This window comes from Scardinius erythrophthalmus (genome assembly GCF_964197995.2).
Source record: "Scardinius erythrophthalmus genome assembly, chromosome: 1".
Taxonomy (NCBI): domain Eukaryota; kingdom Metazoa; phylum Chordata; class Actinopteri; order Cypriniformes; family Leuciscidae; genus Scardinius; species Scardinius erythrophthalmus.
This window is the reverse complement of record NC_138221.1, coordinates 34,161,604-34,189,155: the sequence shown is the minus strand read 5'-3', so window position 1 is coordinate 34,189,155 and position 27,552 is coordinate 34,161,604. Positions and strand designations below refer to the sequence as shown.

The 27,552-nt window shown below is 37.7% G+C and overlaps 4 protein-coding genes across 12 annotated transcripts; 3 read left to right on the top strand and 1 right to left on the bottom strand.

Annotated features, from left to right (window-relative positions):
- Positions 1-487: 487 nt before the first annotated feature.
- LOC308696629 (retinol dehydrogenase 8) lies at positions 488-25,338 on the bottom strand. Of its 9 annotated transcripts, none has more exons than XM_081375497.1 (9): positions 25,114-25,338; positions 20,212-20,261; positions 6,556-6,670; positions 5,389-5,512; positions 4,898-5,071; positions 2,050-2,229; positions 1,852-1,945; positions 1,139-1,322; positions 743-1,054 (listed from the first exon to the last, which is right to left on the bottom strand). In XM_081375497.1, the coding sequence occupies exons 4-9, from the start codon at positions 5,483-5,485 to the stop codon at positions 839-841; spliced, it is 945 nt and encodes a 314-aa protein (XP_081231623.1). In that variant the 5' UTR covers positions 5,486-5,512; positions 6,556-6,670; positions 20,212-20,261; positions 25,114-25,338; the 3' UTR covers positions 743-838. The 9 variants fall into 9 exon arrangements, with proteins under 9 accessions (XP_081231624.1, XP_081231625.1, XP_081231623.1 ...); XM_081375496.1 differs by having other exon boundaries at positions 6,556-6,728; positions 25,114-25,335; XM_081375500.1 differs by having other exon boundaries at positions 4,910-5,071; positions 6,556-6,728; positions 25,114-25,335.
- On the top strand, positions 7,778-15,849 carry shfl (shiftless antiviral inhibitor of ribosomal frameshifting). The gene is made up of 11 exons (XM_081363618.1): positions 7,778-7,915; positions 8,166-8,307; positions 8,477-8,526; positions 9,787-9,825; positions 9,957-10,010; positions 10,108-10,158; positions 10,281-10,436; positions 10,595-10,698; positions 10,851-11,008; positions 12,148-13,685; positions 15,480-15,849. Exons 1-10 carry the CDS (start codon positions 7,889-7,891, stop codon positions 12,357-12,359), a joined length of 993 nt encoding a protein of 330 aa, XP_081219744.1. The 5' UTR covers positions 7,778-7,888; the 3' UTR covers positions 12,360-13,685; positions 15,480-15,849.
- Positions 15,559-19,135, top strand: soul5 (heme-binding protein soul5). The gene is made up of 8 exons (XM_081363632.1): positions 15,559-16,048; positions 16,142-16,201; positions 16,303-16,384; positions 16,510-16,630; positions 18,202-18,341; positions 18,422-18,585; positions 18,690-18,794; positions 18,892-19,135. Coding segments are annotated over exons 1-7 (648 nt in total). The 5' UTR covers positions 15,559-16,046; the 3' UTR covers positions 18,769-18,794; positions 18,892-19,135.
- nr5a5 (nuclear receptor subfamily 5, group A, member 5) lies at positions 20,637-26,473 on the top strand. The gene is made up of 7 exons (XM_081375371.1): positions 20,637-20,862; positions 21,437-21,552; positions 21,652-21,793; positions 23,416-24,167; positions 25,128-25,247; positions 25,525-25,672; positions 25,751-26,473. Exons 1-7 carry the CDS (start codon positions 20,769-20,771, stop codon positions 25,996-25,998), a joined length of 1,620 nt encoding a protein of 539 aa, XP_081231497.1. The 5' UTR covers positions 20,637-20,768; the 3' UTR covers positions 25,999-26,473.
- Positions 26,474-27,552: the final 1,079 nt, after the last annotated feature.

Below are 27,552 nucleotides of genomic sequence, written 5' to 3'. Positions count from 1 at the left end.
GCAGTTGTTTGTTTTTTACAATTTAGTTGGACTTTTTTTATGTATTGCTAAGCAACTACAGCACTGATTTATATATGTGCCATATGAATTGAATCCCAAAAGAGCTCCAGCAGTGCTGCTGTGTTGAATCATTGGGTTTGTTGAACCCAAATATCACAATATCTGCCCTCTATACCCTGCACAGGAGAAGCCTTTTCCAATACATTTAAATACTTTCAATCTCTTTAACAACATTCATTGATTAACGTTTTTCATATTTTATTTCATTAGCTACTGAAAACATTTGAAAATATAGGCCCGGTTTCAGGGCTTAGATTGAGCCATGATTAAGCATTAGTTCAATTAGCACATTTAAGTAGCTTTTATTAATGTGCTTTAGAAAAAGCATTACTGGTGTGCATTTCGAGACAAAACAATGGCACTGACATGTTTTAAGATATCTCAGTGCAAGTTGCTTTCAGTTAAAACAGCTCAAACATGCATTTTAGTCTGGGACTAGCTTAAACCTGTCTGTGAAACCAGGAGAGTGACTCTTAAACTGTTATACACAGCATTCTCTAACAACTCATTATGTGTTTGATCATTGTTATTACTGTTGTCTTGAGGTTAAAGTTAGAACAACGCTGCAAGATCCAGATTTTACAGTGGACATCAAGTGGCGACCAATCACAGTCTCAAAATTATTGCCATGCTAACTATGGCTTGTTGCATTTTATGATTTTGCATGATTGAGCAAAAAAATCAGAACCGGCCATTTATTTGGGTCGTGAAACGGTCACTAAAATGCTACAATAGTTAAGTGGATCAGAATCATCTCTCCCTCTCTCCTCAGGGATTTTTAGGCAACACCTTGACCCATTCTCCTGTGTAGGAAGCGCATAATACACAGACTAGCATTGAACATGCGGTCATGCTGGAAGATCATTTTACAGAATGCGTCTATGGGTAGTCGCCCTGTGGGGTCAGCGTGCTTCATGGCAGTCAGTGGCATGTACAGACGGTTGGTCTGATGACGAAATGGAGGATTCTTGGACACAATCAGTTGGAAAGTTTGCTGTAAGCAATGAAACATTTTCATGTCACTCATTTATAACAGGGAACCTCAACTACTAAAAGAACAGCCCATCCACACTCTCACCTCTGCCACCTCCTTAGGTGTCTGCCCGATCGCATAAAAAACCCTGCGTGAGTATGGCAGGTAGATCTGACGGAAGATTTGAGCTGTCTCTTCATCAGCCTCTGACAAATCCATCTTCTCTGCCTCCTCATACACTTTCTTCTCAAACTCAGTTATAACTGGGCCTGGCTCCACTAAAGTCATCCTGTGGGAGTTGGATATAAGACACTTACAATGGATGAATGTTTTTACATCTATAAAAATGAAGTAACCATGTGTAGTGTATTTAACCCTACAATGCATTCCCGGTATGCTGTGATTGTTTTAACTGTTGTGTTCGGGTCATTTTGACCCAGAGAGGATTTCTTTTGCCCGAAAATGTCAAGCAGTTTCAAAAATAAATACGAAACCTGTCTTAATTGAAAGAAAACAAGTTTGAATCCAATATTTGGTGATAATATAGCATGGCGTGAGATTTATAAGCTACTTTTTGTAGTCCGGTCATTTTTGACCGGGAACACCAAAAGTGTGTAAGTTGTACAAAATCTGTTCCATTTTTTACAATATAAAAGCATTTCAAAACAAGCTTCCTGGTTAAATATTAAAGCACACTAGTGTGATAAACTTAACCATTTTTTTCCCCATATTTTCTTGACAAATATTATCCACAAATAATGTGTTTTTTTTTTCTCTGATTTTGTCTAGTTAACTCAACACTATATCTGTGTACTCACTTGACATTGAACTTCATAGCTTGCATAGCAAGACTCTCACAAAACCCTTCAACAGCAAATTTGGAAGCAGCATATACATCATTGAAAAGTAGTCCTGAAAAAAAAAAAAGAGCACTTTGAAAATAACAGGGTACCGTAAAGGTAAAACATGTGCATTTAACGTGTACTGCTTATAATAACTGAGATATGTGGTATTACCTTGGATTCCCAGGACGCTGCTCATCACTACGATGTGTCCACTCTGATGTCGCTTCATATCAGGCAGCAATTCCTTCACCAGTCTTACCAGGCCAAAGAAGTTAGTGTTGAAGAGTTCCTGCATAGCACTTACACTCTGGCACTCCAAAGGACCTATCATGCCCACACCGGCATTATTCACTACAAAACAGAGCGGTTGAGTCTCAGTCAAGCAGGATGTGGAAGATTGTTCAAAGCATTTTGCAGTGTGTAGTTTAAAGGGATAGTTCAGCCAAAAGAAAAGAAAAAGAAATCTGTCATCATTTACTCACCCTTGTGTCATTTCAAACCTGTGGAACATAAAAGAAGATATTTTTTGGATGGAAGTCAATAGAAATCAAAACTCTTTGGTTACCAACATTCTTCAAAACATCATCTGCAGAAGAAAAATAAATCATTTAGGTTTGGAACGACATGAGGATGCGTAAACGATGACAGAATTTCCCTTTAAAACAAAGGTTCAGTAGGTACACCACACGTGTGTGTGTGTGAAAAAATAGACAGAACAGAGTTTTACTGTAATTTTATTAAATTATTTTAGAGATGTTAAAGTCTGGGATTATGATTAGTCAGCAACAAATCTAGTAAACATAGCAGGGGTGTAATGATACATTGTTATATCAAGATATCGCAATATTTAAAAATACGTATCATGATGTAAACGATATGATTCGCAATAGTTTTATCCAAGACTCAGCTTACTGTACTTAGTTTATAAATTATAGTTCACCTTTGGGTAATAAATATGTAATAAATTGTAAAACCTGTCATCATGCACTCACCCTCATGTTGTTTCAAACCTATAAGATTTTCGATCATCTTTCAAACACATATGAAGATTTTTTTATGAAACCTGAGAAATTTACAATGCACATATTGTAGTAATATTGAGTCAGATAGAGCTTCAACTTCCACCTCCGGCAGAGCTTCGACCGGATCCCGAGGGAGTCTGGAGATACTGAGTCTGAGTGGACCACGTTCTCCACCTCCATTGTCGACGCGGCCACTCGGAGCTGTGGCCGCAAGGTCTCCGGTGCCTGTCAAGGCGGCAATCCCCGAACCCGGTGGTGGACACCGGAAGTAAGGGATGCCGTAAAGCTGAAGAAGGAGTCCTATCGGGCCTGGCTGGCTTGTGGGACTCTTGAGGCAGCTGACGGGTACCGGCAGGCCAAGCGGACTGCAGCCCAGGTGGTTGTTGAGGCAAAAAATCGGCTTGGGAGGAGTTCGGTGAGGCCATGGAGAAGGACTACCGGTCGGCCTTGAAGAGATTCTGGCAAACCGTCCGGCGCCTCAGGAGAGGGAAGCAGTGCCCTACCAACGCTGTTTACAGTTGACCTCAACTGGGGATGTCATCGGACAGAAGAAGGAATACTTCGAGGATCTCCTCAATCCCACCGACACGTCTTCCATTGAGGAAGCAGAGGCTGAGGGCTGGGAAGTGGACTCGTCCATCACCCAAGCTGAAGTCACCAAGGTAGTCAAGAAACTCCTCGGTGGCAAGGCACCGAGTACCTCAAGTCTCTGGATGTTGTGGGGCTGTCTTGCAACATCGCGTGGCGGTCGGGGACAGTACCTTTGGACTGGCAGACCGGGGTGGTGGTCCCTCTTTTTAAGAAGGGGGACCGGAGGGTGTGCTCCAACTATATGGGGATCACACTTCTCAGCCTCCCCGGGAAAGTCTATTCCAAGGTACTGGAGAGGAGAATACGGCCGACAGTAGAACCTCGGATTCAGGAGGAACAGTGCGGTTTTCATCCCGGTCGTGGAACACTGGACCAGCTCTATACCCTCTACAGGGTGCTGGAGGGTTCATGGGAGTTTGCCCAACCAATCCACATGTGCTTTGTGGATTTGGAGAAGGCATTCGACCGTGTCCCTCGCGGCGTCCTGTGGAGGGTGCTCTGGGAGTATGGGGTTCGGGGCCCTTTGCTAAGGGCTATACGGTCCCTGTACGACCGGAGCAGGAGCTTGGTTCGCATTGCCGGCAGTAAGTCAGACTTGTTCCCGGTGCATGTTGGACTCCGGCAGGGCTGCCCCCGCGACCCGGCCCCGGATAAGCAGAAGAAGATGGATGGATGGATGGATGGATACTGTAGTAAACACGGACGTTTAAATGGAGGCGTAAATGACGTGGGTGAGTAAATGAAGAGAGAATTTAAATTTTAGTTTGGGAATAGTCATTTTTGATCACTTTACGTTTAGAACTGGAAAAAATAAGAAATATGACATTTCAGTAACAGTGCTATATTAAACTACTATATTTAATGTTGAATATACTGTATAATAATGCATTTGTGAGTCCTGATAATGCCAAATGTCCATTATAGTCGGTGACCGAGAGCAAAGTAAATGTGTCTAACATAATTCTGTATTATATTTTTTTCTGTATTTCAGAACATTCTTTGTTAACTTGTTCCCATATGTCTTAGAAGTAATAATTATAATATAACCCTCTTCTTTATTTTGGCTCGCGATAGTATCGTATCGTGACATGAGGGTATTGTTACACCCCCAAAAAAATAGGCTTTGGCAAGTTAAAAAAATTATCACATAAACTGTCAAAATCATCATAGGACCCTTGCTGATACAAGTGATACATGTGACTCAAATCAAAGAGGAATATTCCTGATGTTATGGTATAATTCATAAAATATTAGTTTTAAAATAAGCTATGAGGAGATCAACTATTTTTGTTGTAAATCTTACATCATGTAAACGGAAAAGACCATATACTTACAGTCAAGTCAAAAGACACTGAGCTACTGTTTATAAAGCTGCATTGCTCAGAAATATTTGTTGAAAAGGAAACTGTGGATTTCACCTAACACATCCACTCGTCGATCTGACAAGCCGTTGACACACTCTCTGATGGAGTCCTCACAGGTGGCATCCAGCTGTCGGATCTCCAGGGATCTGTTCAGTGTCTTTCCGGCTGCTGTCTCCAGAGCTTCTCTCTTATCCAGGTCCCTCATGGTGGCCACAACTAATTCAAGCAGAATCAATAGTAGCACTTTAAGAGACATTATTACATAACAGAACACTTATCTGATCATTAGTTAATGTACAGTACATATGTAACGGAGGTCAGCTAGTAAAGAGCTGTGCGAGTAAACCACTGGCCTCAAGAGGCGCACTAGCGACTGACAGAGGGTTTATACGTACAAATATGTCATTTTATGAAACTTTGATTCAAATATTTATATTTATAATTCTCCTTCCTGATGCACTGGCATCATAATAAGTCTTAGACATATTAACATTTTAGGGGGTATATTTAACATTCATATGCAGTCTTCTTACCTTTGAAGCGCCTTAACTTATCTTTTGCGAGACGGACAGCCACCGCCAAACCAATTCCAGAGGAGCATCCTGTCACCAAAACTCTCCGTGTCCCCATTCCTTTCTCTCAACGCTGATCTCTAGTCTAAAATCATAATAAATGCAATAAACTTCCTTTACGAAAAATAAGTATAATCGAAGTTAATTTTATGAAGTATACTTAAGTTATGTTTAAGTATACTTTATGTAGTATGTATACTATTATCAATGTACTAGAAGTAGTAAACTTGTAAGTGTACTATTTCAATAAGGCTTTGGACTAAACTGGCCCACTTTTTAGTGCATGAAAGTATACGTTTAAGTGTACTATAAGTGTAACGGTAGTAAACTAAGTTTCTCATTTGCACTTCATCTGTATATTACATGCGAATTTATAAGTATATTAGTAGTTTATCATTTTAATACTTGTAGTGCATTTTTTTTTTTTTTTTATGAAAGTACACTTTGAAGTGTTCTCTCAGTAAACTAGTTTAGTAGTTTTATACTGCAAGTATACTTGTAAGTTTTCTTTAAGTGTCCACAAATCCCTCATTAACAAATAGACAAAAACTTTGATGGGCCAATTCAACAATGCAATGTCATAAATCACTATTTTCCAGAGACACAAAATTAGATCAATTAACCTAAAAACTCTTTCAGGTGACTAAATCTCACAAATGTTGTTATTCAGATGAAATGACCAAAGTAAAAATAGATAAATTTAATAATAATTAAAAAAAACTTACCCTACAAGCAACTCCACAAAATGATGCAACGCTTAGTTTAAGTGAGTAACACTGTAACTGTAAAATATAGCCAAGTGTCACATATGCTTACTAACTGTAGAGCACGCTGAAGGGTTTCTGCTCTACAGATTTAATCTTAATCGGATTTTCTCAGCACTTGGAGCGCGCGCGTCTCATGCGCTCGTTTTAACTGGTCATTTACAATGCACTAGCGCTGTGATGCGATTTCACATCTAAAACCGCACGACAAGTTATGTGTTTTATAAAACTCGTCACGTTTTAATATGAAGCATTCAGAAATGACCGTGACAGTTATTTGCAGTGCGTGAAAAACAAAACATGAGAAACATGAGCTACACAAGATTCAGACTAAACCTGTTTGTGTTCTGGGACGTGTACTTACTGAATGCAACTAAACCGAGCGTTGTTTGCAGTATGTACAGTAAGAGACCTGTGTCCTGCTGACAGTCCGACTCTTCTCATCCACAAACTCTCCTTTCACCCGGAGCGCGTGAGTTCTGCTTGAGAGTCTGTGATCAGTCATTTTGCAGAGATCGCGTTTGTGTTCAGAGAACCCTGGGATTTGAAGCAGAACTCATTGACTGTACAGCAACATAATAATAATAATAATAACACCAATAATATTCAGTGTTGCGGGAAGTTCATTTTAAAAGTAATACGATACAAACTGCCTAAAAAAGTAACTAATTGCGTTAGTTTGTTACTTTTTATGTTAAAGTAATCCATACTTTTGCATACATTTTTTTTTTTTTTACATGGGCTGGGTTTGCGTTTTTGTTCTTAATAATAATAAATGTGAATGTAATAGCCCACTCACACCAAAAGTGAAATGAATAAGCCTCAGGCTGAAGGAAATGCAAAGTTACTCCTGTACAGTAGAGGGCGCAGCTCAAGCAAACCTTTCAGCTGTCCTGTCAAGTATGTGGTGACAGGAGCTTCCAGTGCAGAAGAAACATGATAGTGCAGACATAGGACTTACAATAGAAATAACAATAATATAGGAAACAAAAGTTTAAATTATGCAATAATGTAGTAGAAATAAAGTTGTTGTTTTTTTTAAATGATGAAAAAATGATGTTTATCTAAAGTCGTTTTTGCTTATTAGTAGAGTTTAATTAGAGCATTGAAGATCTCTGGCATGCAATGAATTCTGGGGTAGGCAAGGCAGCGAAGGATCCATCTGAATAATGTAGCCTCTGAATTGGGATGCAGCTAGGCTAATGTATTTAGTGAATCGTTAAGCAAATCAGAATGATTCTTTTTAGTAACCCAGTGGCTGTATTACTGAAATTACCTGACTTAAGATTTAAAAATGTACTATGTCTTTAATGAATCTGCCACGATTAGGCTACTAAACAGGCATGATATAGGACTCTGAGGATGTTGTCTTTGAATCAAAATCTTGCGCTGAATTCAGAACCGCAAGCTAATAGCATACTACTCTTACTGTTTTTGCCATAGAAAGATAAGGTAAAAGTAGTACGAGTACTAGTATAAGGTTCTGTATTCAGTATTACACTTTGCCAGTCAAAGTGCTCTTATTTGTGCTCGGTTTACAGCTGTACTGTGGCGGCCTCTAGTGGTCGTGTTGTGGTATTTCTGACCAAACCGAAAGTGATCAGACTACCTAACAGACTGAAAGCGCTGAGGGAAACGGTGCAACACTAAAAGAGGTCTAGCGCTGTTATTGATTCGAAAACCGAACACTGAACGAGATGAGTCAAATGCGTGAAGAAGTAGAGGTATAGTATTCATTATTCTGACAATAAAGGCAAAGCGTATGCTATTTTATTTGAGACAATACATAATGCTATTAAAGGAAGTACGGTGCAGTGCAACTTCCTTAATCACTGTGCATATTGCATACAATATAGGTTATTACGTTTAATATAAAACGTTTTCATGTTTTTCCTGCATAAAATCGCCTTTGTATTAATAGGGCAACTGACTCAAATAAAGAAGTAATTCCATACGTTTTCTCTCCTTATGCAGTTGGAAAAAAGTACGAGGCGACTGAGGGAGAAGTTTCATGGTCTTGTTGAAATTGACAAGGCTGTATTACTCATGCGACGCTATGGGAACAACCATCGTATGGTTGCAATGTGTGTCGCCCTAATGGCAGATAATGACAGGGGTAAAGTGCAAACCTTTTCTCTTGAGAACCATGTCTCATAAGTGTCTCACTGCATTTGCCCGCACTCACTCTACCTTTATGAAAGTTCTATTCATGCAATAGTCTAGTTCTGTGTTTTAAGTTTGTGTCGACTCCACACCTCATTTATTTCATGCATTTTTATGTGTAGAGCTGGACGAGGAAGACAAGTCAGCTTTGAATAATGACCCTGTAGCTAAGGTATGTTGCATATGACATTAGGAACATTATGGAAATTTATGGAAAGAGTTTGTAGGTGTATTTTGAAGCAAAAAAGTATTTGGACATTGCTTAAAATACATGAATGTGATTGTTTTTGTAATGCAAAGAAATTCATTCATTTTAAATGTGACTTAAAGGAACACTCCACCGTTTTTTGAAATAGGGCTTATTCACCTTCTTTCCTACATTTAGATAGGTGGGCAAATGCATTTTTGTCTCAGTGCATGCATTGTTTTAGATTGACAGGGTCGGCGCTAGCTTAGCTTAGCATAATGAATGGAATCCTTTGTTGCCAGCTAGCATGTCCTGAGTAAAAGTGATATAAAAAATAATAAAAAACCCACCTAATTACTTCTTGTGGCCTGCATATTCACAACAGGTACAAATAGCGATGCAGATTAACACTAGGCGATTTCCTAGGCAGATATTGACTTGGGACTATATTAGGGGGAAGCACAGGCGAAGCACTGCTACTTGGGCGCAGAGATATCACGCCCAAGTAGCAGTGCTTCGCCTGTGCTTCCCCCTAATATAGTCCTTAATATATAAGTCAATATCTGCCTAGGAAATCGCCTAGTTTACATTGGATCGACATTTTAATATAGAATCAACACAGAAACAAAATATGTGTGAATTGAGATACTAGTAACACTTTCGCGGATATTCCGTATCATAACAAGCAAAGTGTCTCAACTGAAAAAAATGCTGCACTGCCAAAATGCTCTCAAGCGCCCACAGCTAGGCGTTTTCAGCAGAGCGCCCAGTGTTTTCAGCTGGCTAAAAACGCTTTGGTGGATACACGGCCTTACAGTTCCTCCTGAACCAAAACAACCAGCTTATGCTGCGTTCATGCCATAACTACTGTAATTTGGAAACCCGTGACGTTATACTCGGAGGAGCGGTTTGTGACTCAAATTTATGCGTTTCAATGGCAACACTATCAACGACGAAATGAATCTTCAGCAGTCAGGTGGTACAGGTCAGAGCTCTTTATGTTCATTATTATTGAAATGTTACGCGCTTTGAGACATGAGGTAGTGTGTGTTCATGTGTTTTGAAGAAGGCGTGGCTTTGGAGACGCTCTGAAGGGAGAGTTGGATCTTGCTTTCAAAGCTAACTCGCTATTGCTAGCCTCTCCGAAAATTGCCTACCCTACCTTTAAGTGTTCATATACTTACTGGGGTTACTGTTACCTTTATAATCCTGTTACTCATTAACACATTTTCTGCTCTCATATAGAATGTGATTATGAAACTCAAAGCTGATGAAAAACAAAAGGTAATCCCAACCATCTCTGAACGCCCTGTAAACAATCTCAATGTTGTGTTACATGATTTCTGAAAATGGCTGCTTACAGTTTTTAATCGTATAATGGTGATAGTCAAGATGTGATGATCAAAAATTTATAGAAAGAAAAACCTGCCAAGTCATCTGGATCCTCTGGTGCAAGACCATCAGCACAAGTAAGAAGGCGTTTCCCTATTTGGATGTGGATTTACAGGACAAATGAAACATCATGTTACACTGTAGTCTTACCGCATCACTCCTGTTCCACTTTAGGCTCAGGGAAAGGAAAAGGAAAAACCCGATGATGATGATAAGGATATAACGGTTAGTTTCTGTGCATTGTTTACTTAAATAATAAATTGTACGAATTAAACCAAATTGAATACTAAAAAAAGTTTTGGTGTACCTTAAGCAGTGTGAACTAACATGCACAGACATGCTTGCAGGAGCTTGGGGAACGTCTAAGGGTTCTGCCATTAACAGAAGAGAACAAACGAATGTTTGACCTGGCGCAAGCAAACCAGATCCCTTCTGTCTTACATCAGTTTGCCTGCGAGTCATGTGACAGGGACTGGTGGCGACGTGTGCCTCAGAGGAAAAGGGTATGACGTCTGAACGCATCTTAAAAGCTCAAATCACATTTAGTTAAATCAGCCTCAGCTGTTCCCAGTCACAGCTCAGACATGTCATGGTCTAAACTAAATTGGAATAAAAATTGAAAATGTTTAGCATTTATCGGTGTGCACTTGGCTTGTTATAGGTGTCGCGCTGTCATCGATGCAAGAAGAAGTATGACCCTGTCCCAGCCGACAAAATGTGGGGTATAGCAGAGTTTAACTGTCCAAACTGCGCTCGGGCCTTCAAGTAAGACTTTAACTTTATGTATAGTATAATGTTGAGTAAGTGTGTGTGTGTGTGTGGTTTTTTTTTCAGTTTTAAACATCGATTTTAAACGTGACGATGCTTTTTTTTCCCTGCATGATCAGTATTGTATTAACATTTAATGTTTCTGTTAGGGGTTTTGGTCGGATGGACGGACGTTCCCCTTGTTACGGCTGTCGCTCAGCCATTTTCCCCTCTAAGATTCTTCCACCAAGGAGGAGGGGCATGATACCTGGGCCTAGACAAAGAAATCAGCACAGCTGCCTTGCTGAAGACTGTTATAATCGAATGGGTAATAAGATGCTGTTTGACACAATGATCACTAGAGGTCTTGCACAGTGTCCCTTTTATGCTATTTTAAATATTCCTAATTTTGTTTTGAAGGTCTGCTTCAATAAGTTTACATGCATCCTAGGTCAAAAAAACACTTTATTTTTCTCAATGTACATGGCACATCACCTCTTTTCTCAGAGTGTCTGAAGCTGCTCGAATTCAGTCTCTCTAAACCACTCCTTTCCGAGAGCTTCCTCTGCTCTGATTGGTCAGACGGCCCAGTCTGTTGTGATTCATTAGCATATCTGAATTTCAGCTGCATATCTTCCTCAGCACTTGATACACAGTGATACGAACAGTAACGATGGAGTCGGTTTAACCTTATCAATTCGAGTCCTCATCCTTTGGAAGTGCAGCAAAGTGTATTTGTTTTGGCAGCACAGAAAACAGTCAGTGTCTTCTCGACAACACGAACCAAACTCTTCCAGACCTCAGCTACAACCACAGGGTTTGAGGGAGCGGGGCAAAGTAGACGCTGTTCGTGGGCAGCCAATGAAGACCGTCACAAGTTTGAACTTGTTGAACTTCACAAGTTTGTGTCAAACATGATGATCATGTTCTCCAGCATGATTTGAGAATAACCCTTGAGCTTCAATGAAAGCAAGAACTTATTTTCTTCTGTACAAAGAACTCACATGATGAACATCACAAATATACACACATGGCATGCAGGCGGAAAAAGTATATATATTGTGGCCATTAATTAAGAAATCATTCCCTCGTTTTATTGACTTGTTCTCTCGTTGTAGTAACTCATTACCACATTCTAATAATTTGTTCCCTTGATTTAGTTAAATCAAAATTAGTACAACCGAGCCACGATTTACAAAAACATGGGAACGAAATACTATTGGTGGCCACAATATTTGTGAAATAGAATCTAATCTATTTCATATTATAATATTTCTTAGTTTAAAATGGTTCTGAATCCTAAAAAAAATATTTATTTACAGGTTTACATTAAAGTTATCAGACTTTTAGACCTCGTTATGGAAGTGAAATGGGTTTTGAATGCCATTTCATGTTGATTTTAAATATTAAGGTTTTTTTTAAGCAGAACTGCATGTGTATGACCAGCTACATGTTTGTCCTATCTAGAGCCCCATGTGCCTGGTACCGAATGCGTTCACCCGCACAGCAGACAGAAGAACAGAAAGCCACGCGTGGTGTTCCCCAGCCCCGCTCACATCAGCAGCGGATCCACTGTCAACACCTGTCTGAGTCAGGGCAGTCTGATAGAAAGCATCGACCAGCTCATTCTAGATGACATTGAGGAAGAGTCTGACGAAGACTCTGACAGCAGCAGCTGAGACAGCAGCGGAAATCAGTGTAAAGGACTGACGTCGCTTCGCTTGTTGCTTTGAACGAAACATGCTCTTTCAAATGATTCACTCAAAGGTGTAAGCAGCCTGAATATTGACATATGTCATGCAATGCAGGCTGTATGAACACACACCAAACAATTCAGGTAAAACAATCAAAATAAGGAATGATTGACGATGGACTGTTAAATTATGGAACTTAAGGTAGTAATTTTGCCAAAACATGAAGCTGTGTGTGTGAGAGAGAGAGAGAGTGTGAGCATTAGGTTCTCTCAGCCATACAGATGAAACTAACCCTAACCGTAATCAACAAACAACAGTTGGAATGACCAATAGGAATCAAGCATTCAACAGCACTGATATAATGTTTATCGCATAGCTGATTTGAACAGACAAATCCAGATTTTGTGCTTTAACGTCACTCATTCACTAATTACAACTTCTCCTTTGACTTCCACCATGTTTAAATCAGTATATTTCCCTCTCACATGACTAGTGATCGTTTGGTTCTGCCATTGTTAGGTTCATATCAAAGGATTCATAAGCCACACCTGAGAATAATCTTAAAATTACATGATATGACACCAAAGAACAGAGTATTCCAGCTATCCAATAGTCAATTTCCATTTGTTTTTCCTAAGTCTACAATTCTCTCAAAACCTGTTTTTTCAGAGATTACACTCTTCACACAACTATCAAAAGAGAGGCATTCAAAGAAAAAAGCAGTCCGCTCGTGATTAATAAAACAGGTTTGCTGTTATGTAAGCCTTATGAAACAAGCTGTTATACATAAGCGTTTCATGGCAAACTCATTTTTGGGGGTTAATGTGTTTAAACCATTAATGTGTCAAAATAAAATAAAAATATCTAGAATGAGAATAGTTTTGTCTTTAGTATTACATCTTAACTTTGGATAATGTTGTCTTTGCATGATTACATTGGCAAATAACCATAACAGATGTGGAATGAACTGTATGATGACCTGAACAATTCATGAAACAAGACACCCAGCTACACCCAAAGCCATAATAAACCCTAAACAAAAGATATCCGATAGCATCAAGACTAAACAACAGGAGGCAAACAATAGTTTCCTAACAGCTAAACCTTTGAATGCACACTGAACTTTTTTCCCTAGAGATCTCTATGTGACCATCAAACAAGGTCTAAAGTTTTGTGTACACTATAGTTACTTGGCCAAGTTATAACATCAAGCACATGAAATGTGATGTCCTTAAAGAGACATTAAAGCAAATATATTTGCATTTATAGAACTGTCTATATGGGCTAACAAGCATTTATTAAAGGCATAAAGTTATGGGGCGCCGTTTGTAAAGCGGCTCACGCTGAAAATAACAGCAACATTTTGTCACATTTAACTTCAAACAATGTTTAAAAAACTGGTATGAATTTTTGACGGTCACTTTTTACCACATTTACAACAATATTTGTCAACTTAGAGATATTTTAAATAGTTAAATCTAAATATTAAATGTTACACCTAAATGTTAAATATTAAATCTAAATGCTAAATCTAAATGTTAAATCTAAATCTAAATGTCAAATCTAAATGTTAAATCTAAATATTAAATCTAAATCTAAATGTTAAATCTAAATCTAAATGTTGAATCTAAATGTTAAACCTAAATCTAAATGTTAAATCTAAATCTAAATGTTAAATCTAAATGTTAAATCTAAATCTAAATGTTGAATCTAAATGTTAAATCTAAATCTAAATGTTAAATCTAAATGTTAAATCTAAATGTTAAATCTAAATGTTAAATCTAAATGTTAAATCTAAATCTAAATGTTAAATCTAAATGTTAAATCTAAATCTAAATGTTGAATCTAAATGTTAAATCTAAATCTAAATGTTAAATCTAAATGTTAAATCTAAATCTAAATGTCAAATCTAAATGTTAAATCTAAATATTAAATCTAAATCTAAATGTTAAATCTAAATCTAAATGTTGAATCTAAATGTTAAACCTAAATCTAAATGTTAAATCTAAATCTAAATGTTAAATCTAAATGTTAAATCTAAATCTAAATGTTGAATCTAAATGTTAAATCTAAATCTAAATGTTAAATCTAAATGTTAAATCTAAATGTTAAATCTAAATGTTAAATCTAAATCTAAATGTTAAATCTAAATGTTAAATCTAAATCTAAATGTTAAATCTAAATGTTAAATCTAAATCTAAATGTTGAATCTAAATGTTAAATCTAAATCTAAATGTTAAATCTAAATGTTAAATCTAAATGTTAAATCTAAATGTTAAATCTAAATCTAAATGTTAAATCTAAATGTTAAATCTAAATCTAAATGTTGAATCTAAATGTTAAATCTAAATCTAAATGTTAAATCTAAATGTTAAATCTAAATCTAAATGTTGAATCTAAATCTAAATGTTGAATCTAAATGTTTTGGGTGAAACTAAATATTTAACTAATATGCGAATTCAAAATGCCGGAAGTGCCAAAATAAAAGCTTGAGGTGGTCAGTGTGTGTTTATAGCATGGTTTATAGTGTCAAATAACGAATAAAAACCATCTTAGATTTAGATTCAACATTTAGATTTAGATTTAACATTTAGATTTAACATTTAGATTTAGATTCAACATTTAGATTTAGATTTAGATTTAACATTTAGATTTAACATTTAGATTTAGATTTAACATTTAGATTTAACATTTAGATTTAGATTTAATATTTAGATTTAACATTTAGATTTAGATTTAACATTTAACATTTAGATTTAACATTTAGATTTAGATTTAACATTTAACATTTAGATTTAACATTTAGATTTAGATTTAATATTTAGATTTAACATTTAGATTTATATTTATATTTAACATTTAGATTTAGATTTAAGATTTAGATTTAGCATTTAGATTTAACATTTAACATTTAGGTGTAACATTTAATATTTAGATTTAACTATTTAAAATATCTCTAAGTTTACAAATATTGTTGTAAATGTGGTAAAAAGTGACCGTCAAAAATTCATACCAGTTTTTTAAACATTGTTTGAAGCTAAATGTGACAAAATGTTGCTGTTATTTTCAGCGTGAGCCGCTTTACAAACGGCCCCCCATATAAAGTTGCAGTTTGTCACCTGAAAAAAAAATATTCCTCTTCTACTCCAAGAAGTTAAGCAATATTGACATTTACCCTACTTAAACATCTGGATGACTTTCAAAATCATGAACAGAGCTGTGGTCAGTCTGCGGTCAAAGGTTATGTTTGCTTATTTCATCTATTCCCTAAACAAACAAACAAAAAAAACTGTTTTCTGAGTACATAATCACAAATTATCCATTACATATAAATGCGACCAACGTCATCAGATGTATGTGAAAGTACGTCAATCAATCTACAGTACTGTATGGATAAACTGAAAACGTGACATTTCTAAATATTCTAAATATCATGTAATCAATTCAAAAGAACTTTCAACCACAACAAGGATAGAAAAAAGAAAAAAAAGATGAAATACTGTCCCTAGTGGATGATACTCTCTTACTTAACATGCTTATATCACTGCAGGGTCGGGGTGTGTCCTGTAGGAGGGAACAGATTTCATAACATTACATGTATAAATAAGAGCCTGCAGGCTCACGTGCACATGCTTCCTCTCTTCACAGCCTGAAGTTACAAGACTCGAAAACATGTAAGTACTGACACTTACACAGCTTAACTTATTGTCTGACTACTAGAGTACCCTAAATGAAACCTAATTCTGTCTGTTTTTGAATGTTTAAAGGATTTGCCTGACAGGGGTGACCGTGCTGCTCTTTGCATTGACTGTAGATGCAAGAGTTGGGTGAGATTCATGTTTAATCCCTTTTGCAGTCTACACCAAAAACACTACTGTATGTGCACTATAGTGTCATATATTTAATGTATTTTGTTTCCACGTCGCAGTGAATCCACTAGTGATAGTTTCTGCACTGAGACGAAAGAGTGCTTGCTGTATGACTTGGTTTGTGCCGGAAAGGACTACGAGGTGAGATACAAGATAGAATGACAATTAGAGCATGAAGAGATTGAGTATATGGCTAGAAATGAAATGGCAAGCTCAAACGCATCAACCGGGTCATGGTAATGAGATGAAGTAATCTTCTCCTACAGGTGCGTCACTATGGTGCTGTTAAGTGGGTGACCGCTGAAGCTGAATCCTATTTCATGGATATTGCGATTCCAAAAGCGTTCAGGAAACTTTTTAAATACATCACCGGAGAAAATGAGGCTGGTGAGTTTGTGCTGGTCAGATTTTATATACGTCGTGGGGGAGCAAATGTCTTTAAAACCTGACATCACTATATTGTAGGGACCAAAAAGATGAAAATTCCCTCATTTACCATCATGCCTTCCCAGATGTATGTGACTTTCTTTCTTCAGATGAACACAAAGAAAGGGTTTTAGAAAAGTAATCAATATATGTGAGTCCATATAATGCAAGTGTATGGGACCCCAAGGTTGTCACTTTAAAAAAAACAGACAGGAATCAATATTATCCGGATTGATGAATCTGAAGTAAAACGTTGTGTGTGCAAAAATAAATAAATAAATAAATAAATAAATAAATAAATAAATAAATAAATGTAATATTTTAAACAAAAAAAAATAAATAAAACTGTAAACCATATCTTCAGGTCAGCTATAATTTGTGTTCACTTTGGTTCATCTGAAGAAATATAGCCATATATGTACACCTGGGACTAAGGTTGAGTAAATGATGAATGAATTTTCAGGGTGGAGTATATTTTTTTGGGGAGGGAGTATCGCTTTAATTAAAGGGATAGTTCACCCAAAAATGAAATAATAATTACTTATTGACCCTCAAGTTGTTCCAAACCTGTATGAGTTTGTAACCAGACAGTTGATGGATCCATTGACTTCCATGGCAGGAAAAAAATACAATGGAAGTCAATGGATCCATCAACTGTCTGATTACCGACATTCTTCAAAATATCTTCTTTTGTGTTCAACAGGAGAAAGAAACGTGGAACAAATGTTGGAACAACATTTTTGAGTGAACTATCCCTTTAATATGCATTCAGTTTCCTACTTTACTTTTTTTTTTTTTGCCACAGATAGCAGGTGACGGCAGCATAATTCTCCCGTTATCTCTAACTTGCTCTCTTCGAATCACTAAATAACACAACGCTACTATAGCGTTAGCGTACCTATATAATTCTCTCCGACGTTTAGTGAAACACAGCGGGTCAGGGATTTCAACACACTGATATTTTGTATAAAAACATGACTATAATGCTTACAGACATTTTAATTCCCATTATATTAAATTATATTTCTCATTACTGTAAGTGTGTTTTGTGTAAATACACGTAAATTAAACTACTACAAATACAGTGATGTAGCCTACAAATAGCTACCATTACAATATAGCATTACTTTTTCACATTATATAAATGGAAATCATTTTATTTTTATTTACCCTGTAGGCCTAAAAAAGATGCTGCCTTAAACATCCAAGTTGGTTATACTTAAAAATTTAAGTCATTTCAACTTAAATTACATTAAACTGTTTTTTAAAAAAGGAGTTTAATCTATAACTTATAAAGTTGAAAATTACTTCATTTATTTTGATGAGTTGTAAAAACGTCATAACTTTTTGATTTTTTTTTTTAACAGTGTTTTTGTTTGTTTATTTGCATTATGATAATGCAAATTGGAGGCGGTAGATGTGCATAATTTTGTGCATTCATTTCGATTTTAGGGGTTTTATGGCTAGGGTGAGTTCTTGACAAGTTTTGTGAGATTTGCCCGTATAATCAAATAATATGCCTCATTTTCTAGGTGCTAAGATTGACATGACTGCACCAGTCATCATTAAAGTCAATGCGAGTGCGAGCATGTGGCAGTCATCAGTCTATGTTCTCAGCTTCCTCCTGCCCTCCGACTACCAGGCCAACCCACCCAGGCCTACTGATCCATCTGTGAGTCTCTGGGATATTCTAATGGACTGAAAGGATCCCCAGCCCCTTTATTAATGATCTTGAATTCAATTTATTTGCAGATATACTTCACAGACACTCCGGATATGAAAGTGTACGTCAGAAGCTACGGGGGCTGGATGATGTCAGTCGTGTCCAAATTGCAGGCACAGAGTCTAAAGACATCTCTGGACAATGTACAGGCTACATATGAGACGCAGTATTATTATAATGTCGGCTTTAACAGGTGCGCTTGGCTTCCAAATGATACCTCCATTCTGCCAATTACATTCTGTAATGTCTTCATTTCTGATGTTTATTCTTGTGTCTGTATGTGTGTGTGTTTTGCAGCCCAATGAAGATTATGAACAGACACAATGAAGTCTGGTTTATTCCTAAGGGTGAGCCTGTGTGTCCTAAGAGTGAATAACTTCTCTGAGGCTCCTCTCTAACAAGGTAAATAACTCATCTAAATAAAAAGCCTTACCATTAATAATCATTTCTAGGACTGTTTAATGTCTAACCATATATTTATTTGCAATCTCTGTTTCAGAGCAACAGATCTGTATTACTCATGAGTACAGTCCTAACAAGTTAAACCACCTTCATTTTTTTATATAAGTTCTTTGTACTGTAGGGTTTTGTACCATAAACACATATTTTAGATGGAGAACAGTAAAAAAAATGATGCCATTTGCGTAAGAAAATGTCAAAATGCAACTCGAAAGAATGGTATTTTTTCTATAAGCATTTTATATGTTTTAAAAAATAAAATAAAAATATCATTGTAAACATCTTGTGGATTGTATTATTGGAATTAATGGATATTGTATATTAATGTATAGCAAGTGCAGGTTGAAAAATGGCCACAATTGCTCAATTTGACAGACTAGATGCTGTGGATGCAGACAGTTGATGTCCAGTGGTAAAAAAAAACAACTAAAAAACTAAATTTTGCACAGAAAAAATGCAAACCCTATAGGCTGTGGAGCCAGAAACATTTACTGCTGCACCAATTGTTTTATCAAGTGACCATGAAATTCAAATGCTGGTTGCATTGTCCTGGGGTCAGTCCCAATTTGCTTAAATATATTATATAATAAAACTATAAAGCATAGTTCTAATATGTATGCTAGTTTTTGGACATACATCATTATTTGATACAGGCATTTCTAGATTTCCTATTTTCTCAGACATCAAAAAAGTGCTCAATTGATTTTAAAGATCTCAAAGTTTTATAAAAAAACTAAAAAATTGTGTATTATAGTGCCACCTAGTGACATGTTTGCATCATATTTATATATGATTCACAATTTCCCAAACAGAAAGAAAAAAACAAATAACCAAGCAGCTTGCTTTGATCCTTAGTAATGATAGTTTTTCCACATTTTAAGTTTTAAATGAGTATTTTTTCTCAATAAAATAAGCAAAAAGATTCCATTTTCAAGGCAAATGTAAATATGCTACTGCACTATAAAAAAACGGAGCCACTTAAACTTCCAAGTTGATTATACTTAAAAATGTAAGTCATTTCAACTTAAATTACATTAAACGGACTTTACAAAAAAATGAGTTGAATCTTGTATAACTTTTAAAAAAGTTATGAAAAATTGTGATGAGATAAAGCAATGTAACTTATTTGTCATATCATTTTTCACAGTGTGTATGCTGCAGATATTATGATAAATAATGGTGAAATATGTGGAACAAACCAGCTATTTGCATTAAAAAGAATGGCATTTGCCGTTGCACAAATTTTTGGTTTCATTAACAGTCGAGACAATACCTCGTTTAATTTGACAGCATTTGTCTTCGTTACCCTTGAATTGTTTTATATAGCCTTTAGACATCAGACCCACATCACTGAACTTACCAGCTCTCTTCGTCATATTAGGCTCCTTGATTCCAAAGGTGATGGAATATCTTTAAACAAGAAGAGATACATTAGTTAAAAAAATGTAAGCATTAGAGTAATCTAATCTAAATACATCCATCCCCACTGAATAGAAATATGGAAGAGGACTGTAAAGCCTTTCAGTTGACAAAACACTCGGGAATCACATGGGTTCTGTAGTTGCACTGGTCTGATAAACAAATTATAAAAAATCTTATTTCATGAATCGATGGCCATAGTATTTTAGCATCAGGTCTGCTTGTGTTTATTTTCTTATGATGAGCGTGTCCCTCCACATTCGCTGCTCCTGTAATGCTCATGCACCCTCCAGCGTGAATGAGGTCTGGCTTATTGGGAAGGTGTGACAGACTCCGGTTTATTACCCTCAACATGGAGCAAAGTCCGATCGAGGGCCTTTACACAGCACCATCTCTGAGACAGCCCGTGTCTGTGCCTGCTTTCCTCCCTGTCCCGGAGGCCCGTACAGTTATGAATGACTGCTTACGGTGACCCATGCCGCCCCTCTCCTATGGACCATGAACATCTCAAACTATCCCCTGGATCACCCCACGGCCCTCCACTCTGCCGATTACACACAGGACCTTGCGTCACAAGAGGGACCGTCAACATGTAAGTAGAGCTTCGGATCGGAGACACTTTAATGGTTTTAGCAATTGCTTAAATGGGTGTAGTAAACATTTAAAGTCACTGACTAACTCCTTTTAAATCTATCCGAATGTTTAGGTATAGAAAATCATGACATATGATTTGATCAGGTTGTACAGTTTAGTCATGTTTAGTACGCATATTGAAGTATCATTCAGTAAAGAATTGTAATGCTTTCATTCAATGGATCATTTCTTAATCAAATCTAAATAAAGTACTTTTCAGAAGTCAGTTTATTTCTTTTGACTGCTGAAAATATCAAAGTATAAGGATTTTGTAAGCCCTATATCTCAGCGTTTAATCAATCGCGTGATAACAGACTAGGCCTGTTTGAGATATAATAGACTGCCTAACAGATTTATCAGATAGACCGGTCATAAAGCTGTTCAACCTTACACCCCACTCGTAGACAATCATCTTATGGTAGGCCACTTGATTTCCAGTTGCTGTTTCCAGAAGGAGACAAGTAAGACTTACGTTTGTTTTAAGTGGAAGTGCCACTTCCATTGGCATTCACAATTAATGTGATATCCTATAGTTCAGGAGTTAAAGCCAGACCCAGACAATAGGGCAACTCAAGAAGAGGGCTGTCCTGTGTGTGGTGACAGGGTGTCAGGATATCACTATGGTCTACTCACTTGCGAGAGCTGTAAGGTAAGTGCTACAGCAAGACTGAGACAAGTATGCAGCTTTCAGATCATAACCTCCACACCCTTATCATTCTTAAGTAGTAAAGACAAACATTCTCTCCAGGGCTTTTTTAAGCGCTCTGTACAGAACAACAAGCGGTATACGTGTGCAGAGGCACAGAGCTGCCCCATGGACCCGGCACAGAGGAAACGGTGTCCTTCCTGCCGCTTTCAGAAATGTCTAGCTGTTGGCATGAAGAAGGAAGGTACGGCTGCAAAACCGCACAATGATAGTGCATGATCTTTAAGTTCTGTATACAACTGATTTCTTTCAACAAAGTCCTTAGATGCGTAAAGGAAAATGCAGTTATTGTCTCTGAGATATGGAAAGATATTCATGGCTAGCTATCAAAGACAGCTCTGATCCTGATTCCACTTATCTGTAAAACCATAAATCACTGCAATTGCAATTTTGATGACCCAGTAAAAGTGAAAATGTAATGTGCACACAAGCCAAAAAAAAAAAAAAAGTTTATGTAACTTTAATAGGTCAGTATCTTTATGTAATGTCAATATTTCTTTACATTTTATTTTAAGTGTCAGTTTCATCAATAGAGCAAGTTTTTCCCTACCCTCTTCCCGGAGGCACAACAACAGTACACAGTTTGGATGTCTCTCTTATCTGACCCATTCATTTCTGGTTTTGGAGTCTACTAATTAGCTGAGGAGTTGAATCAAGTGTGTTTGATTAGGATGAGTTGGAAAAAGTGTACTGTTAGGGGGCGTTTACATGACACTATTTTCAACTGAAAACGTGTGTTTTGGCAGTTCATTTACACGTCAATGGTGTTTTGGGGGCCTGAAAACAGGTTTCAAAGTGCACGTTTTTGAAAGCGATACCATTATCGTCTCCGTACAAAAGCGCAAATTTGTGAAAACAGTAACGTCATGCGCATGCAAATTACATGTTCAGTCTACAGGCGCGTAGTGTTTCTTTACACAGTGATATCGCCAACTACTGGCCTGGCATGAATACTACAGCATGTTTAGTCGTCTTCGTAGATCCATGTAAACGGAGATTGTTTTGACAACGTTGTCGTCTGTACGCGAAAAACACAATGGGAAAACTTTTCCGTTTGTAGTACATACATAGTTGCAGTGGCGGCTTGTCAGGGGAGGCACAGCCTACCCAAAATTTTGTTGATGTAACTATGGAGAGTAGAGATATTGAATATTTGATCGCAAACAAATTTACTAAACTAACATTCAAACAACAGCTACAAATTAAAAATGAAGGAAGACCCCATGCCTACGTTGGATATAGGCTACAGCAGTCAGCTTCACTAAACGGCCGAACGTGCTCTTTTAACACGGACATTTAAAAAGACAGAAGGATGGATTTTTGCTTCAAGTGATAGGCCAGGCCTACGTGAGTTAACTTAAATTTATATTGTCTCGATGTATGTGTCATTTTCTATAAATATTCTGTCTATAAGCTAACAAAAAAGCCATCTCAAAGCAGTTAAAAAATCCAACTGCTAAAATTTTTAAAATCCACTTGCCGCCACTGCATCGTTGTCGTGTGTAAACATACCCTCAGTGTGCCTTCAGAAACAGGGATGGGAAACATTTACTGTGTCTCATTTCAAAGGGTGTGCCCTTCAGAGGTTGAATTTGTCCCTACATATGTCATTTCAGAAAAGTAACCATAACATCCTAAAGTAAGAAATAAAAATTAGACATCCTCAATGACGTACACAGTCGACAAATGCGACCTCTGGAGGGCACAGCCTTCGTAATGAGACACAGCAACTACTCTGAGAATTTATGATGCGAGTAGCTGTGAAAATCATGATGATTTATTTATATGTGAAATCACTTGTCTCAGCTGTACGTGTGGACAGAATGAGAGGTGGGCGAAACAAGTTTGGACCTCTATACCGACGGGACAGGCAACTGAAACAGCAAAGAGGGACCAATCACCAGGCAAACATTGCCCCCTACAGGATCAAAATCGAGGGACCACAAGCATTGGTACCATCTGTGTCTCATGATTTTCATGTCCTCAACCCCTCCCCTACTTCTCTCGGCTCTGATCATTACCACCCACCTCAGTCCTTTCATCCCAGTATGAGCCAGTCCGAGTTCCCCATGCTGTTGGACTGCACCATGCCCAGAGACCGGACTCTGTCTGATCCATCCATACCTTTTCACACAATGTGCTATACAGGCTTCCATGCATACCCTCCTGAGAAAAGAGAGCTCCCATTCATCTACAGTCCTGCTTCTGTGACGCCCCCTGATCCAATCTCTTCAACAGTTCTCTCAACACTTGCACCTACACCCACTGCGACACTCACACCAACCTCAACTCCAAGTTCGACCCCAACTCCAGCACAGAGCTTGACGCCTACTACAACCCCAACCCCTAGTTCTTGCTTCCTAAATCAGCTCCTGCAAGCCGAGCCAGATGAGAAGCAGCTCTGCATGCGGGTGTTAGCAAGCCTCCAAAGAGAACAAGCCTGCCGAGGAAAACATGACCGTCTCAACACCTTCAGCATCATGTGCAAAATGGCTGACCAGACTTTGTTTGGACTGGTGGAGTGGGCAAGAAACAGCACACTGTTCAAGGAGCTTAAGGTAGAAGAGTTTGTATATGATCACACACACTTTTCCTTGAACATAAACTTTTTAAAGGCCCTCTTTACACCTGGTATTAAGATGCGTTTTCGATCAGATCACAAGTAACAGGTAACAGGTGTAAACTGGGTCTAAAACGTTTTGAGCTTGTCCACTTTCGAACACTTCCAGAGGTAGTCAAAAACACATTTGACCGGATTACTTTCGTAGTCTAAACACTCATGAACAGCCACAAAAGACCACCTACTCTATGCCTATTGACCTAACGCGTAAACATTATGGGATGTGCACCAGCCAGACGGGATTTAAACTTTGTCGGCTGAAGACCCGAGTTTGGTTTAAAGACGAAAAACATAAGCACAATGTTCTCTCACCATTCCTGATTTCTAACACACTCACAGTGTTTGGTGGCGTCTTGTGGATGTCAGAGCAGAAACGAAAGCTGATGTTCTCCGTATGTTTTTCAGTCTTCTCCGCGCTTATTTCGTCCATTAGATCAAAAGATCACCCATAGACCCTCCTCTCGAAGAAATCAGGACAGAAGTGGTTGAAAGTGGACAAAAGAGACCGGTATCAACGGGAATGTGTCTGCCTCATCTACTTGTGATCCGATTGACCAAAACGCATCTTAATACCAGATGTAAACAGGGCCAAAGAAAAGAAACTTGTCCAACTTGGTAAAAATCTTAGTCACTGCTCCAACCTGGTTTAAGATGGTTAGTGCTGGTCAGATGCTGGTCTAACTAGTGGAGCAGCATGGCCCTGCTGTCCACCAGCAAAACTTGCTGGTGAAAATTGTCTATTAGAATCCCATGCTTGGGACTGGGGTCCAGAACAACGTACATGCTTGTATTTTCAGAATGGATGGAGTTAACCTTTGTAACTCTTTCACAAGGCAATGTCCGCCAGTTGTTTACATATGGCTACTGCTGCATAACTAGAGTACCTGATCTCTTGCAGGTGGAGGATCAAATGGGACTACTGCAAAGCTGCTGGAGTGAGCTTCTTATCCTGGATCACTTATGCAGGCAGGTGGCTTATGGAAGAGATGGCAGCATCTGTCTGATTACTGGACAACAGGTAAGAACACCTTTTACAGTACCAGTGTTTCTCAACCCTGATACTGGAAGCACACCAACAGTTCACATTTTGGATGTCTCTCTTATCTGACTATTTCAGGCCTTGGAGTCTCTTCTAACATACTGATTAGTTGAATCAGGTGATATGAATTAGGAAGATTTGTTAAATGTGTACTGTTAGTATGCCTACATGAACAGGGTTGGGAAACACGACTACACCATAGTTACCCAGTTTATTGACTGTTTAGGAGTCTTTCAACTTGTTTTTAATGTACCAGATTGAGGTATCGACCATCCTCAGTCAGGCTGGAGTAACTCTCAGTAGTTTAGTATCCAGAGCCCAGGACCTTGTCTCCAAGCTTAGGTCACTGCAGCTGGACAGAGAGGAGTTTGTGTGTCTCAAATATCTGGTTCTCTTCAATCCAGGTGGGTTTCTTTTCATTCCCAAATGTTTAATCTAAACCATTCCTGTTGGACCAGTTGTAAGGGTCATGTGTTTTGCAGATGTTAAATCAGTACTGGATCGAAGGCAGGTAGAACAAACTCAAGAGCGTGTAAACAGGGCGTTAATGGACCACACTATGCAAACCCACCCAGGTCACTCGGACAAGTTTGGACAGCTGCTGCTCCGGCTGCCAGAGGTGCGCAGCATCAGCCTGCAGGTCGAGGAATATCTGTATCAGCGCCACCTGCTGGGAGATCTGCCCTGCAACTCCCTGCTGACTGAAATGCTTCATGCCAAGCACACATAAGACACAATGAAAACAAAGCTTGTTAGTGGACATGCTTTCATAAATTTGACCTGTGGTGTCTAATCATTTTGAGCTTTGAACAAGTGCAGATGCTGGTTTATTTCATCTCTGGCTGGCGCTACATATCTAACAACAGGAACAATAAATAGCTTCAGGTATTATGGGTGTACAAGATGCATACTCTTAACAACTCACTTTACAGTTATGGATCACTTCCATTAAAAAAAAAAAAAAAAAAAGTTTGCCAGCGTTCAAACACTGCCACTTATAAATATAAAACCATGACTGTCTAACTTCTCTATAGAGACACAGAGGCTCATCATATATTGTGTTAAATTCTCCTAATTGTTTACAAGATTGAGTTTCAAATTAAAGTCTGTATGGTCTGATATCATGTGTCCTGTTTCTACAATGTAGCTATAGAAGGATGAAGCTCATAAAGCCCATCAAGAACATGTCCGGGTCATATTCTACTAAAAAAAAAAAAAAAAAAAAAAAAAAAATATATATATATATATATTTCTGCCTATAGAAAACTAACATTTTTCATGACAATTAAGAATGCTGAATTACTTTAATAAGAATTGAGCAATTAACAAGAATACTGAAAATTGCAATCGTTCTTTTTTCCTTTTACTTTTTATGTAGTGGTGAAATATGACGGGGACTGTTTGTAACCTTCTCCCACATTTTCAAAGATGCACTTTTTGAATGGGAACAGTGTGAACTGTGCAAGAAATCATGGATATAGACTGCAATTCTAAATTTCATTCTAAATTTAAAAGTAAAAAATAAAATTAATATAAAAAAATGGCAACAAAAGCTGATACAATGTACAGTTGTAATCAAAATTATTCAACTCCCGTTGCAAATCGGGTTTATTGACAAAATGTAGACTTTCAGCTGTTGGCAATGAACAAATCATTGAAATAGCTCAACACAACAAATAGTTCAAGTGGTTTCCCCAAATTCAACTGAAAATGCAACTTTTAATAACTTCTGCGGTCTCAAAATCAAAATCAAATTCAACCCCCCTGAATATACTCCCTCAAAACAGCACTAATCTGCAAAACAGGTGTTGTCTCAAGCAAAGCTGATGCAACTAATCAAGGGCTTCATTAGTAGTACCAGGTGTGCTTGAGCTAGAACAGATGAAATATCTGAACTGGTGAGGTTTTTTGAGTGTCACGTTTGACTGCATGTTAGAAATATGTTAAAAAGTCAAAAGAATGGTCCAAAAATTTAAGAGAAGATATCATCTTCACCTTCAAACAAGGAACAGGATACAAAAAGATAGCGAAGGCACTAAATGTCCCTAGAGACACTGTTGGAAGCATAGTTCGCAAGTTCAAAGTTAAAGAAACAGAGATTACGCTACCTGAAGCTATAAAGAAGCTATCAACGGCTGCAACCAGATTTCTGATAAGGCAAGATCAGAAAAACCCTCGAGTGACTGCAAAAGACCTGCAGCAAGACTTGATGGCGACAGGCGTAATGCGTGTACTAAACGCATGCCAGAACTCCAAGATGTACACCACTACTGACATAAATGCA